At 33.2% G+C, this 14,895-nt stretch overlaps 2 protein-coding genes across 2 annotated transcripts; both read left to right on the forward strand.

Annotated features, from left to right (window-relative positions):
• The first annotated feature begins 477 nt into the window (after positions 1-477).
• Positions 478-9,092, forward strand: LOC134275289 (uncharacterized). The gene is made up of 11 exons (XM_062757564.1): positions 478-577; positions 2,355-2,562; positions 2,895-3,007; positions 3,274-3,405; positions 3,972-4,166; positions 4,634-4,704; positions 4,874-4,972; positions 5,429-5,502; positions 5,665-5,819; positions 6,041-6,133; positions 6,255-9,092. The coding sequence occupies exons 1-11, from the start codon at positions 488-490 to the stop codon at positions 6,357-6,359; spliced, it is 1,335 nt and encodes a 444-aa protein (XP_062613548.1). The 5' UTR covers positions 478-487; the 3' UTR covers positions 6,360-9,092.
• A 3,248-nt stretch (positions 9,093-12,340) lies between these two features.
• LOC134275291 (uncharacterized) lies at positions 12,341-14,206 on the forward strand. Its single transcript, XM_062757565.1, has 3 exons — positions 12,341-12,675; positions 12,871-13,182; positions 13,311-14,206. The coding sequence occupies exons 1-3, from the start codon at positions 12,503-12,505 to the stop codon at positions 14,065-14,067; spliced, it is 1,242 nt and encodes a 413-aa protein (XP_062613549.1). The 5' UTR covers positions 12,341-12,502; the 3' UTR covers positions 14,068-14,206.
• Positions 14,207-14,895: the final 689 nt, after the last annotated feature.

The raw sequence follows: 14,895 nt of genomic DNA on the forward strand, positions 1-14,895 counted from the left end.
TCTAACTAAACAATAAACGTTTCAAATGCATTCAGATACATTTACAAGTCTTTTTTTTCACACGTGTTAACAAACTTTGGAACTTTATCCTTTAACAAATTAAATTTTAATGCTTTTAGAAATGAAGTATTGATTTGATAGTGAAAGATTCCATGTTATTCCTTCGTCCTGCATTCAGCACCAAGATCTGTCACAGCCACATTTATTGAACTGACAAAATCCGTTTTCACATGTGACTGAAAGGAGGTTTTTCTACCTTTGCCACACAGTATGATGCTGTGAAAAAAATATTAATATACACTTGTAATTTAGTGATCTATACAAAAGAGATCTGTATTTACCTGTATCCTAAGTTTTTAAATGCATGCATACACATAGGCAATGTTAATTAATTATAGTAGAACAAGAATTAAGTGGATGGTTAGAGCATTATTAATTAGTCTTATGGACCACCTTGTTGTTCCGTTGTTATTTTTTTGACAGAAAGATGAATTTTTGTGATTTTTTCCAGAAACTCGAGTTGACGGCAGATGAACAGAACCGACATCCAGGAGAACTGAGTCGAGCTACTTTTGAGGTGAGTTTTATTCAGGATCTGTTGAGTTTTGATTTAGGATCATTTTGTTTTGACAGGCTAAATAGAAACCTATCTTATACCTAATGTTGTTATGACTTCCATAAGCATGCAAATAAATCTGTTTCTAATTGAACAGATTATTGAGACTATTCAAGAAATAAAAAGATGTTTTATGCTGTAGATATGGTTAAAGTAAAAGTAATTTCCTTAGAGAATTCTTATCATTATTTTTACTTTTATTAAAATTTCATTTTTTAACAGGTTTAAAACATTTTTTTTAATAAATATTTCTTCCAGAACTATAGCTTACTGACCCAAAAAAGGGATGTTTGTAGCTTACTGGCCCAAAAAAGGGATGTTTGTAGCTTACTGGCCCAAAACAATGGGATGATAAATGAGGAACTGTAAAAATATTTGCACACTTCTCAAATATCTTTCTTGTGCAGAGTAAAATTTATGTTTTGTATTATTATGAAATTTGCTCTAGTCTTCTTTTTTTGTGAAAATGATTAAAAAGCTACCAGTATGTTTAGGGAAATATTACCCTGTAGTATGCTTTGGGCCTTTATGTAAGATCAGTGAGAGAGGGATCTGATGGGTCATGACCTTTGGAAGTTCAGTGTCCTCTAATGAGAGGTGATAAAGCTGGGTTTTTTTTTTTTATCAAACTGTTTAGTTATTTAATACTTTAAACTCATGAACTGTAGAGGCATGGAAGAGATCAAGTTATAATAGGATTTTTTTTCAGATTGTCAGGTTCATTGAAGAAAAACTTTCATTTTCTGTCTTGAAATTTTCATCCAGTTTTCTGAAAGTGGGGGGACCATAAATCTCAATCATCTGTCAGTCTGTCACAAAGTCCTTGGTCATAATGAAAAAAGATTGGGCTATCTGCTTCATATTTTACATATACACTCCAGTTGACAAACATTTTACGCTTTTTTAGCTCACCTAAGCTGAAAGCTCAAGTGAGCTTTTCTGATCATGCACATTTTGTCTGTAGTCCGTCTGTCCATCTGTCTGTCTGTAAACTTTTCACATTTTCGACTTCTTCTCAAGAACCAGTGGGCCAATTTTATTTACCCTGTGAATTGACCTAACATGTCATAAATTTTCTGCATCTCAAAATTCAAAAGACATAAGATAGAATAATTGTAAGAGTAGTTAAAGTATGTAGAGTAGGTCAAAGATTAAGGTTACATGTACTTAAACCTAGGTTGATTCTTTTTTCATAAAGTCTGATGGCTAAAATTACAACATGTACAGTGCACGTGCAAAATATCACAGACTGCCATCTCATATAAACTAATATGTACTGTCTGTCCACATTAGGAACAACTTTGAAAAGTGGGTCTAATTTAAATAATCTTCAGGTGTTGCTTTGCTCTTCAGACAACACAAAAATTAAAAAAAAAAAAAAAAAAAAAAAAAAGGTGAAGGGAGAGTCCATAACCTAAGTGCCTGAGCTACATTCAGGGTGAAGATATCTACTATAATTCTTTGTTTCACATCTAAGAAGTGTCCCTAATGCAGTTTATTTAAAAAAAAAATGCTGAGATATTGTTTAGAATTAATTTAGATATATACCAGGATTTAAGAGAGAGATATTCACCCTATGCCAGAATGTTCAGAAAATTGCTTTTTAGATTTAGCTTCCTGAAGTGTTTTTTCTCCCACTTCTGGTATTAATCCAAATCCTGGGCCCATAAGATTCAAGGTAAATCATCAATAGTCTTATACAGACATAATGGAATAAATGGATGCCAATTAATTTCAGAATGCCTTTCATGGACCACTTTACAAGTTTGGGAAGCTGCTGTACATACAGATGATTCGACATTCATCTAGTGGAGACAGAGAGAGAATCACAAAAGAACAGTTTACCAAGGCTGGCAAGGAGCTACTGAAACTCTACGATGAATCCTCACAGCTGCAGTACTACTTCAAACTTTTTGCCAGTGGAAAGGATCACCTTACTAAGGAAGGTAGGAATCAATATTTCCCTCTTATCATTTTGTAGTTTATGCAAATGATGATTATGATTGCAGATTACAAGGTAGAAGTTAATGTTTTTAGTTAATGGGACACTATCATGAAAAAATGGTTATTCTTTGCATTGTTCTATATGGCACTTTTTAGCTCACCTCAGCTGGAAGTTGTGAGCTAAATTATTCAAAATCATGGACTCTAGTGGCATGGTGGGCTTATGAATCTCATATTATTAAGATATGTTTAATAAGTACCGATAATGTATGTATTTACTTCCTTAACAATAATTGTATATAATGCCCTATGAAAATGTTGTTTATTTATGTAGATGCCCTACAGATGATTGCTGTGTCCTATGCCCTGACCCTGTCAGCTTCCATGATTCCATACTCCACAGGCAGCACAGATGACTCCTTGTTTGAGGGGGTGGTCCAGGGAATGGTAAGGTTGATCTCCTCAAAATCACATTCACTTTTCCTGGCTTTTTGGTTAAGGAATAAACATTATAGAACATGTATTAGATTATCTGTTAAAGATTTGGAAAATTCTTACGTAGGGAAGTTTGATTTTGCAAGCTTTATAAAAAATTGTATCGGTCCTATAATCCTAAATGTCTTGTACCCCCTGGTAAATAAATACAATTCACAATACCCATTCTTGTAGAATTGAGTGAATTTGAACACTAAAGCTGTATTTTGTACTTTCAGTTTGGGATAAATGAGAGGGTTACATTTGATGATTTCACCTCCTGGTCCAAGAAGAATAGTCCTCATCTGTTCTGTGGGGTACATAACTGGGTGTACCAGATCCTCACTGGATCCAAGATGCCATCAGAATTGGTAAGTCTGTGTCTTAACTGGACAATCACAATTAATATTTATGTGGGGGATTGAGTATGCATTAATTGTAAGGTCCTAAATCCTAAGATTGTCCATAGAGCTTTGATATTTTATCCTCTTTATGTAGGGAAATTTTAAGCAGTTGTAAACTTACTATGTAATTAGTTATACAGTGTAAAAATTAGAGATCTTTGGTCACTTAAATGATGCTGGGCTGTTATTATGTTAAAGAATAGTGGCAAAAAAGATGGTAACATATAAATTTTGCTGAAGCAACTGTTTACAATATCTTTTTCTTTAACTGGGGAAGTAGTCTGATTTAATCAGAAAATTGTATCTGACTGGTACAGGTAAAGATACAGATTAAATTGAAATTTGATGATTTCAATAATGTGAACAATGGTGAAGTTAGATTGGAAATCAAATTTTATACATGTGTCATAAATTGTGGTAGAAGATTTACCCATCGATCTTTATTTCGAAAGTATGCTATTAATATACCAAATGCCTGAAAACATCAAAATTTTTAATGAACTGAAATTTTTAGATATATTTCTATTTTACAGGAGACTGCCAAAGTTCCCCAGCTGGAGCGTTTTGTGGAGGATAAGTATGTGATGAGTATGGGACTACTGTGGATGCTGACCACAGTTATACCCCAGTCCTACACCCACAATCAGGAGGAAAAGGAGAAAAAAGACAAACAGAAATCCAGCGAAAAGAACCCCCTCCTCAACTCCTTCCACATAATCAGGAGACTGGTGGGTACAAGTTATCTTCCTTTACAGTTTGTCACTGTCTACATTCTTAATGGGATGGTTTTCTCCCATTATGAATTCAAATTAATTTATCAAGAGATCAATTAGAATAAATTACTTCCATGCTTAACTTGTACCACCTCCTTAGAATACTAGTGGGAGTAATCCCCCTCCCTATAACTTACTGTCAACTCACTAGGAATCCAGTTCCTTCTGGTAATAAATTTTGCTCCTCCTTAACAACCCAGAAGAAATATTGGTCAAAAATAACAGAAGAGTAAAGAGTTTGCATTTCTTCATTTGACAGTCAATATTGATATCTTTACTACAGACCAGTTGGAGAACATTTCATTCTGTCACTCACATTCAGATCTACATGATTGTATGTACATGTATTTTCTTTTGAATATCTAAGTAGTAGTAGATAAAGTGAAACTTTGAACTACATGTAAGTGTTTTCACTATTACAGGCTCAGCTGACCCGGTGCCAGAGCTGGACTTTGTTGTACGACAGCAGAGAACATGGCTTGTCCCATAACAGGTAAAGTACAATTACTGCATGAATCAGGTTCTAAGACTTGATTACTGTGAGGATTTTGAAAAGTTTTTCAAGTTTGTTTAAATGAAGTTTGAAAGTGAGTCATTATTTGTAAGTGTAGTTGCTATCCAGAAATTGATAAATGTGCTTTGAAGTACCTATCTCTTTGCAGATTTCATCACCACATTTCATCATATCATGGTCCCACCATTACTTTGGTTTCATTTGAAGGAAGAAACACATACTGCTTAGCTCTAGACAAACCTTGGAGGTAAGTTGTCATAACATGATGGAAAATCTGGTAAATGTTGACTCTGTGTGCAAATACTGTAGATTGGCAAATAATCACGATGGTTTTGATTTCACTATGTTTGCGATTCATCATTTTTCCACGAAATTAAACACATCGGGAATGCTATTATTAGTTTTTAAAAACATTAAAATACTTTGAGATATTCATATTAATTTTTTGCAGCGTGAAATTAAAACCATCACGATTGATACTTTTTAAGAAATCGTGAAATTTTAACACCGTGGAATTAAAACAACTTGCAGTACATAGGCAACCATGTAAAATTTTGAATACCAACAGATTTTAAGGGGGAGTAACTATTTTGTCCATTCTGATTTCCTTTTAGATATGCTAATATTGAGGGTACCTCAAAAAGTAGTCTCAGGATGCAAAAATCTGACATTCTGTTGAATAAAATGTATGACTTTTTTAAAGAGAGGGAGCCAGTCGGTTTGGAGGAGAGGACACCATGTTGATCCAAGTCTCTCCAATATTTAGAGTCATGCAAAGTGAGTTTAAATTTATCAGAATCCTCAAGCATGTAAAGTAGAATGATACTGTCAGCAATTCCAAAACTGTAGATCTCCAATTTTTTGCAATATCTTATTTTTGAAAGAAATTTTTGAAAGAAATTTTTGAAAGTTATTTTACTGATTGACATTTAATTCCAGAGAGTGGCCCCCTTGCGACTTGGAATGAGTATTCACGGGATCTTCGTAAAGGAATTTATATGGGTAAAGATGGCAAATCTTTGGTGCTATTTATTCCGGCAGATTTTGACTCTGTGGAACACTATGGAGTGAACTGTGCTCTCCACAAAATAGAGGTAAAGAAATATATAGAGTCAGTAGCTCTTGAGATAGGCATTGTTTCTTCATTCTGACAGTAAAATTGTCAGACTTGAAAACCAATTAGTCAAGAATGAGCGTTAGTTAATAATACATACAGTATTCCTATTCAAATTAAAGGTGGTGTGGCACTTGCTTAATGGACTTAAGAATGGAATATTGCAATATCTAAAAACTCTGGATATTTTTTAACTTGTAGATGTGGGGATGTGGCCCCTCAAATATACGTGAGGAACAGGTCAAACAAAAACAATGGGAGAAAAAAGAGGCAGATAAACACTCCACAAAAAAGGTAACTCCACATGACTTAAATTGTGTGTGACTTTATTACTACAACAAATATTGCAATAGTATTAAAAGGAACAGAATTGTTCTCTGTTCAATAATTAACCACAATTCTTCTTTTATATCAGCTTCATCTTGATGTTGGTAAATGGGAGGAGAACCCAGACAAGCAGATCTTACACTGGGGAGGGGTCAATGTGGAGCACCAGTTTACCAGGGACAGCGGCTTCTAGGGGAGATAATGCCATCCCAGCATTCTGTGCTCCAGGGAAACTCCTCAAAAAACAAATGTTAGACGTGCTCTTTACAGCTACTTAAATAAGGTGTGATAGCATAGTTTTCAGTTCTTGAGAGAAATGAATCACAGACACTTTCTTAAATACTGCGATTGAAATATTATTGATATGTTTAGAATATTTTCCCTTATATTTTTAAAATGTGATTTCTGTTGTTAAAGGCAGCCGATTTATTACTGGAAAGAAATATTTTTAAGGATGAATTAGATATACTGTTTTCCTATATTTTGTTTTTTGTATTTAAATTTAAAAAGCAAATCCCAGTAATTAATATTTTTCTGAAAAATCAGAATCTCATTAATATTGACATTCCAATCTTCTTTTTGTTTTGTATATGTCATACACATACTTGTATCTGTGTTATGTCTATTAGTCATTTACTCATGTATATGATATGACATAAGCTGTACATGTGCTGTGCACATTTTGTTTCCTAAATACTGTATCAATTACAGGGTACCATAAAATATTTACAATTTGTATTATGTATGGTACTGTTCCACAGGAGTAGTGACAATCTTATGTTTGCTTTTGATTTCTGTGTACAGATTGTTGAAAGATTAGAACAATGAGTTGGTCAAATTGCTTAATATTGCTTCTTTTATGTATAGGTGCCATATACCATTATAATTAAATTGAAATGCCAATGTATAATGCTGAATGAATTACAGGAATTATTTTTTCTTAATTAGTAGATAGAGGAATATTTTATCATGTAGTTTTCATACTACGAAGCTTAAATAACAGAGAAATCTAGTCTTCTAAAGAACTGTGTTCATATGGAGTCATTGTGTGATTACTAAATTTTCATTTTGTTGGAGGTTAAGGCGACTTAGGCACATAGTTAATTGAAATAACTTTGAGATACCTGTACATATGTATGTGAAGCAGATTCAAGAACTTCTAAAATCTAAACCAAATATCAGTTTTATTTTACAAGGACTGTGCAACCAAATGGAAAGAAAGTCTTTTATATACTGGCGGTATAAATAGAATATTACACTTTACCACATTGTAACTGGTGCTGTTTATTTCATTAGAATTGGTTATCAGTTTTGCTGTATTTTTGCTGAAAGTGACTGCACAGTGTAACTGGGAAGTTTTCTATTGATAATTTTTGTAAGAGATGTCACTAACACTCTAATTGCATGGTCCAGGGAGAGTGATTTAAAGTCCAATTACAGCTACACATCAGTAAAGTTAATGTGATGGTCAGATTATGATGAATATCAAAAGACTTATGTACTGTATATATTCATAACAGATTTTTCTTTACATTATCATAGAATTAAATGGACAGAAAATCACCCATAGACACACACACATATACATAGTTGCCTTACTACGTCCCTTAATTCCAATCTGTTGCAAGGGGATAATATTAATGTTAATTTTTTTTATTTTGCAATATTACACATTAACAAAGATCTTTTGAACCAGAACAGACAGACAGTCTTATTTTATGAAACTAAGATATTCAGAATCTGAATTCTTATGCTACAGCCATTGTCTAGTGACCATTATTTTAGTAACATGTTTAAGACTATAACTATTGACTTATATAATTTCTCTTACATACTTAAGTCACTGAATAGATCCTTTATATCAGAACCATAAATAATTGAAGGGTGCACAAAATAGATGTTTATTTAAATCTTGTGCTTATTTATTCAACCATCTTGTGCCAAAAATATTATCTGCACTTGAATAAATGAACAAGTATGGCCATGTGAAATTTTGTTTGATAAGTACCTGGTATATGATTCAAAAATTTAGTGGAAGCAGCACATGTAAAGTACTAGTAATGGAGACTTTTTTCCTTGTGAACTTCCTTCCATAAAATACCTCTGTTCTCTTTTGTCCAAGTTTGAGATGGTGAAACTTTAAGGTGGACCAGCTGAACTATAATTTTATGGAGTAGTTTTGATCTTCTGTTAGTTAGAATCAATAATGTTTTCAGTTGGATTGCATTCTCCGATTAAAAAACAAACCATAATAAATTAAATTCAGGGTTTTAGATAAAGATAATTTACCTGTATTTCTTCTGATTTAGAATTGATTAATCAGAATAGTTGAATATATATTGAACATTGATGGATCTATTTTATGAGTTTGTTTATTTGTTTATAATTCTTCAAATGTTGATATATTTTTTTAATCCTTTATAATTTAGCCTCAAGCATTGTAGTTTATATCAATCAAGCTAGTCGTAGCTATAAGCATCTTTTGTAATTTAGACTGGAGCAGTGCAGGAAGCTGTTAATTAATGAAGTTTAATAAATAGTTTGTGCAAAAAATTTGGTGCAAGTATTAGATGAATGAAATCCATATTAATTTAACTTCAGTGAAATAGAGATTAAAAAATGTGTTTATATTAGCATGACCTTGTGATAGGTATCAGGATTTTTTTTTTTATCTACAGCAAGATTGTCTTCCAATGAAATATTGATTTATTAATAAGTGATGTTTAATGTTTCATATATAAGACTAAGAAAGATTATGAACAGAACATGTATTGCTAGTCTGGGATTTTGTATACTTTTTTGTATGTACATAGTATAGAGATTATGCAGTGGAATGAGGAATGATAATAATACAATAAGAATTAAGGATCATTCAAATTATTGCTGAAAAGATTATTAATTTTCAATAAAAGCTTTGTAAACAAAACTGTTGTTGTTTGAATCTTATCATTGAAATCACAGGCGTTTAGTTTCAGGATGGTGTATTTTGTGTATTATGTGTTTTTCAAGGTGTGCCTGAATACTCTCATTAAAATAAAAATAACTAGAAATATTTCCATAGGACATGAATGCCCCGCCGAGGGTATACATGTATCAGTAAATGCAACATGAAAATTTAAATTTGTGTATGAATTTTCAGAATATTTTGAATAGTCATGCAGTTGAATTGCTTACATCAGTATGTATCAGCATATGAAGTTTAACACTAATTTAAGAAAAGTGAGGTCAAGGAAAAAATGTTAATGCAGTTGAAAAGCTCTCATCAACATGTATCAGCATATGATGTTGAAAAAAAATATTATGAATGGTTTCTTTAAAACTTACTTAATCACAATTTGTTGAAAGTATGGTCAAGGTCAAAGGAAGGTCAAGGTAAAAAAAGTTGAATAGCTTTCATCAGTATGTATCGGCATATGAAGTTTGACACAAATTTAGGAAAAAGGAGGTCAAAGAAAAGTCAAAGTAAACTGTTGATGCTGTTGAATAGCTCTCATCAATATGTATTAACATATGAAGTTTGATAAAAATACCTTAAAAGTACCTTTTAAACTGAGCTAAAAACTAATCTAAGAAAAGTGAGGTCAAAGGAAAGGTCAAGGTTAAATATGGTGATGCAGTTGAATACTTCTCATCAGTATGTATCAGTATATGAAGTTTGATAAAAATATCTTGGATGGTATCTTTAAAACTGAGCTAAACACAATTAAAGAAAAGAGAGGTCAAAGTAAAGGTCAAGGTAAAAAATGTTAATGCGGTTAAAAAGCTATCATCAGAATGAAACAGCACATGAAGTTTCATAAAAATATCTTGGATGGTTTCTTTAAAACCGAGCTAAACACTCATTTAAGAAAATTAAGGTGAAGGTCAAAAGAAAGGTCAAGGTCAAAAAAAGTTGATACAGTTGAATAGCTCTCATCAGTATGTATCAGCATATGAAGTTTGATAAGACTATCTTGAATGGCATCTTTAAAACTGAGCTAAACACTCATCTAAGAAAGGTGAGGTCAAGGTCACAGGAAAGGTAAAGGTAAAAAATGGGACGCTTTTGAATATCTGTCATCAGTATTTATCAGCATATGAAGTTTGATAACACTATCTTGAATAGTATCTTTAAAACTGAGGTAAACATTCATTTAAGAAAAGTGAGGTCAAGGTCAAAGGAAAGATCAAGCTTAAGGTCAGCAAATGTTAATGCAGTTGCATAGCTCTCATCAATATCTATCATCCTTTTAAGTTTGATGAAAAAATCTTTCATAGTTTGTTTTTTTTTTTTTAAACTGAGCTTTGAAATGAGCTAAACGCAAAGTGAGATGGAAGGACGGAAGACGGACATGACAAACACTATACACCCCGGCCATATTCATGGCGGGGCATAAAAATTCACTGAAATAAGCATGTTTTAAAAATGTCATTTTTACTGTAAATATGACATTTTTAAAACGTGCTAATATCAGCAAATATTTATTAAATTTTTAATGAGGGTATTCAGACACACCTAGAAAAAACACAAATACAAATACAAATACTTTATTGGCACAAACACAATTACAATAATTGGCAAAAGCCCACTGAACATCATTAAATGTTTACATATTTTTCAAAAATTGTCAAGTAATTGACTTCTAAGTTCAAAACAGTCTCTGATAAATTTAACAGTAACTTTCAAGACTTTTTGTATATTACTGTTTACATATAATAAGAAAAGTGGAACATATATTTCTCATTGCTAAAATTATTATTTTTCTTTGTTATGTTATAAATATTACTAAAGAATGTGTTTCTTAGCTTAGAGTAAGAATTACATTGAAAAAGAAAATGTATTTCATCCTCAATCACACCAGTATTACAAACATTACAATATCTTTCATTTCTTGATGTGGAAATATATCTACCACTTTCTAGAGAGTTTATGTGCGCTTAGTCTAATTCTACTAAGAGAGGATCTCTCAGCACTTTTTTGAAGTAAATCAAAATAAGGACTTCTTTTTCCTGAGTATACTTTCTTGAAGAAATCAAGTTTTTCTGAACCAAAGATTTTTGACGTTTGCTCCTGAGTGCAAAAAATGATTCTTTGTTTAATGTTTGGTAAAAGGTGTTGGATGGAACCTGTATATTTTGTAATGTTTGAGAATCCAAGATTATCTAGAATAGAAAATAATTTCTTAGTCCAAGAATTACAGTTACTTGTGGATTGGTAAAGTTTAAAGGCCAAAGAATCAGAAGTTTTCAGGTGATTCCAATATTTGATACTAGAGAGGGAAATTTTGGACCAAAGTGGTAGTCTTTTAAGTTCCGCTAAACAACCAGCATTGGATGTTTTGCAGTGCACTCCAAGGATGTCTTTAATAAATTTGAAGTGAAAATTTTCAATATTTGAAATATCTTTGGATAAGAGATCCACTCCCCATATTTCACTACAATAGAGAAGAACTGGAAGTACAATAGCATCAAAGAGTTTTTCTAAAAGTTTACATGGGTTATCAAATCCAATAATTCTTTTCATTTTAAAACATGCTTTTCTAGCCTTTTCAATAAGCACAGCTGTTGCTAAATTAACTTCCTATTACATTTCATCATAATACATGTACCTAAATAACAGTATCTTGGTACAATTTGTATTGCATTATACACATAATACACAAAATGCACTATATCCTAAAACCAAGCGCCTATGATTGAAATGGCAGAAAAATGGTTTAATTCCTAATTCCATATATATCTTTTCCCTTTACATATGATTACAAATTTTCTAAAAAGAAAAAAAGGAAAGTTGCAAAAAAAAAAAAAAAACTTGAAAAAAAATGGATGAAGAGAAAAAAAATAACTTGAATTTTAGTGTTGTTTAGGAATCATGGTTTGTGGTGAACCAGTGACATTGTTCATAGATTTAACCCCCCTCCCCCCAATAAATGAGTCCAAAGTTATCATGTTCAGCCCTAAAAAATTCCATATGTGATATCACAGGTAAAGACTGATCAACATGTGTCAAGTTATGAGTTCAGTGACTGGGAAATATTGTTTTTGTTAGAGAGACCTTAAAAAAAAATTATAGTACAAAAGTTAGATCCGCCTATAAGATTTAGTTGCATCAGATAGACCTTGAACTATGGAAAAAAGCCAAACGTCATTCTATATTTAGCTGACCAATCGAAATTGAGCATCATTTGACGTCATTTCGCGAAATCCATAGAAGAAGAGACACATCAGCACTTCCGGATTATTGCATCGATCAGAACAACAACGACTACAATGACATAGACCGAAAATATCCAAACTAGCCCAACGACGGCAAACAGCCTGCAATGTTTAACGGAAAACGAACCGCAAGAAATTGAAATGTCTCTACTGACCCCGAAAACGATCGTTATAGCCACTGTCCCAGGGAAAACTCAGCCGGTCACCATTCAGTCGCCTGTGGACATGGAATTTTACCCTGACGAACAGGATGGGGCTCCGAGGAAGAGGCGTCGTTTGACCCATCTCACCCCAGAGGAAAAACTCATGAGAAGGTAACTATTTTGATATTTCATAAATTTTATTTTTATACAATAGATTATACTTCCTTGATTGAAACACCACCCCCCCCTTTCCAATTACTTCAAACAATGTAACATATGGAGAGACTTCACCCTCTTATAGACACACTTTGTATGATGCAGTGTTTATATTTATTGAAATAGTATAGCATTTATTTTATATTTCAGAAAATTGAAAAACAGAGTAGCAGCCCAGACAGCTCGTGATAGGAAGAAAGCCATCATGTCTGACCTGGAAATACAAGTCGCAAAATTAATGGAAGAAAACAAACGTCTACAAAGAGAAAACAACAGTCTTAAGGAGCGATCCAGTGAGCTGTTGAATGAGAACTCGTCGCTGAAGGAGCGCCTTGGGACGGACGTGTCATTGGTTAAGATGGAGGAGGAAACCTCGGGATCTGCAGCATCCTTTGTCTCTCTGCCGCGGGGACAGCCTTCTCTCCCATCTCATCCAGTGATGCCCTACGTCCTAACTCTGTGGTAAGCATCGCCTTCATTATCAACATACTATTTAAACTTTTACATTGTGACTATTTCTTATAATTTGTTCAATTTTGTTAAATGTACATTCTTTATTTTCAGTCTCTACTTGGCTGTGTACACAAAAGTGCAAGTTCCACCAACAAAGCTACAGATGCTAATGTCAAATCTGTACGCCAACTCCAAATTAAGCCAAGAAAAGATACACAAGCTGGACCCAATACTTCAGTGGTGGGGCCGTCACCAGCAGAACTGGAATCCATCAATGAACTGATTAAATTTGATCACGAGTATTACAAAATCGAGCCCCTCACCCCTGAGCCTAAGATGGAGGTCATTATCGATTCAGGTGTCTCTTCTTCTGTTGAAAATAAAACAGACTCTGAAAGTGTTGTTCCAGATATCAAAACGGAATTTTCTTTGCAGCAAGACTGTGTTCAGACAGTTTCTGGGGATACTCCCGTTCTGAGTATTGAGGATTTTGTGGACTTAGAAAAAGAAGTGTTGAATGTGTTACCTGAGATAAACATTGATCTTCTCAATGACATTGAAAGCCTAATTGAGGATGACCTCCATCGTCAGGCTATTCCCGATTCCATGGATGAAGTTTCACAAAATGGACAGTTATTACTGCCGAATGAAGAGGACAAGAAACTTCAGTGTGAGCTCACACCTCCAGTGGAAAAACATTCCAAAAAGAGGAAATTATCCCAGACAAGTCTCAGCTCAGACCTCCTGTCTAAGGAGGATGATCTCTCGGGCAGTGACTCTGGTATTGCCAGTGACTACAGTGAAGCAGGTTCCCCTTACAGCGACTTTTCTGGGGGTCTGTCAGACAATGTCTGGGAAGAATCGTTCATTGAATTGTTCCCTGATTTAGTGTGAGCTTTTCACACTGGAGTTTTATTGTTCTGTACATAATGTATTTTCATCAAATAACTTATTCAGTTGTACTATCAGTCTATCATTTTATCATCATATGAAATGTTCACTTTGTGAAATAAATTCTAGTGGAAAATGGGAACATGTTTTATGCTTACATTATTTTAAAATTCATCATTAAATCCTTCAACTTGCTACAGTTTTACAATCCAGTATGACCATTTTTGCACATTATGAACACAGCAGGCATTGTTTTCCCTATGGCAAAGAACTGGCTCCTGGCCATATTGACCACTTCTATTGATATAATAATGCCACTTAGAAATCATAATCTAAACAGTTATCATTGAAGATCTACAGAGACTGTTCTTAAATTTCAAACTTTTACTTTGAAGGGAAAACACAGAGTAGGTTTAAAGGTATAGCCCTCTACCCCCTTTCAAATGACCAAAATCAAGAAAATGATAATAAATCATGAAGCTTAGAAGGAAGAGTATAAGCTAGATACCATTTATCAAACATTGAAGTGACACATTGAAAGCGAAGATAGAGAAAAAGCCATGCTCACTATATACAAAAATTATAGGAACTGGCATTTTTTTTAACGCTTCAGTAGTCTTTTGATAAGACATGAATGGTTAAATAACAAATTGCATTTAAAATCATAATTGCAAAACAGGACACTATACTAACTGTAATCATACCTATGTTATTTATGGTGTGTACGAGTAGAGCATGCAGCTGAGCTGCACAACTTACTAGTGCATGTCATGAGATACCAATACTATTACTTTGATAAGGATGCAAGATGTGCAAAATCAGTTTGACTGT

The sequence above is a fragment of the Saccostrea cucullata genome, unplaced genomic scaffold, assembly GCF_032062105.1.
Source record: "Saccostrea cucullata isolate Sc308-1 unplaced genomic scaffold, CSIRO_AGI_Scuc_v1 ctg7596, whole genome shotgun sequence".
NCBI lineage: Eukaryota > Metazoa > Mollusca > Bivalvia > Ostreida > Ostreidae > Saccostrea > Saccostrea cuccullata.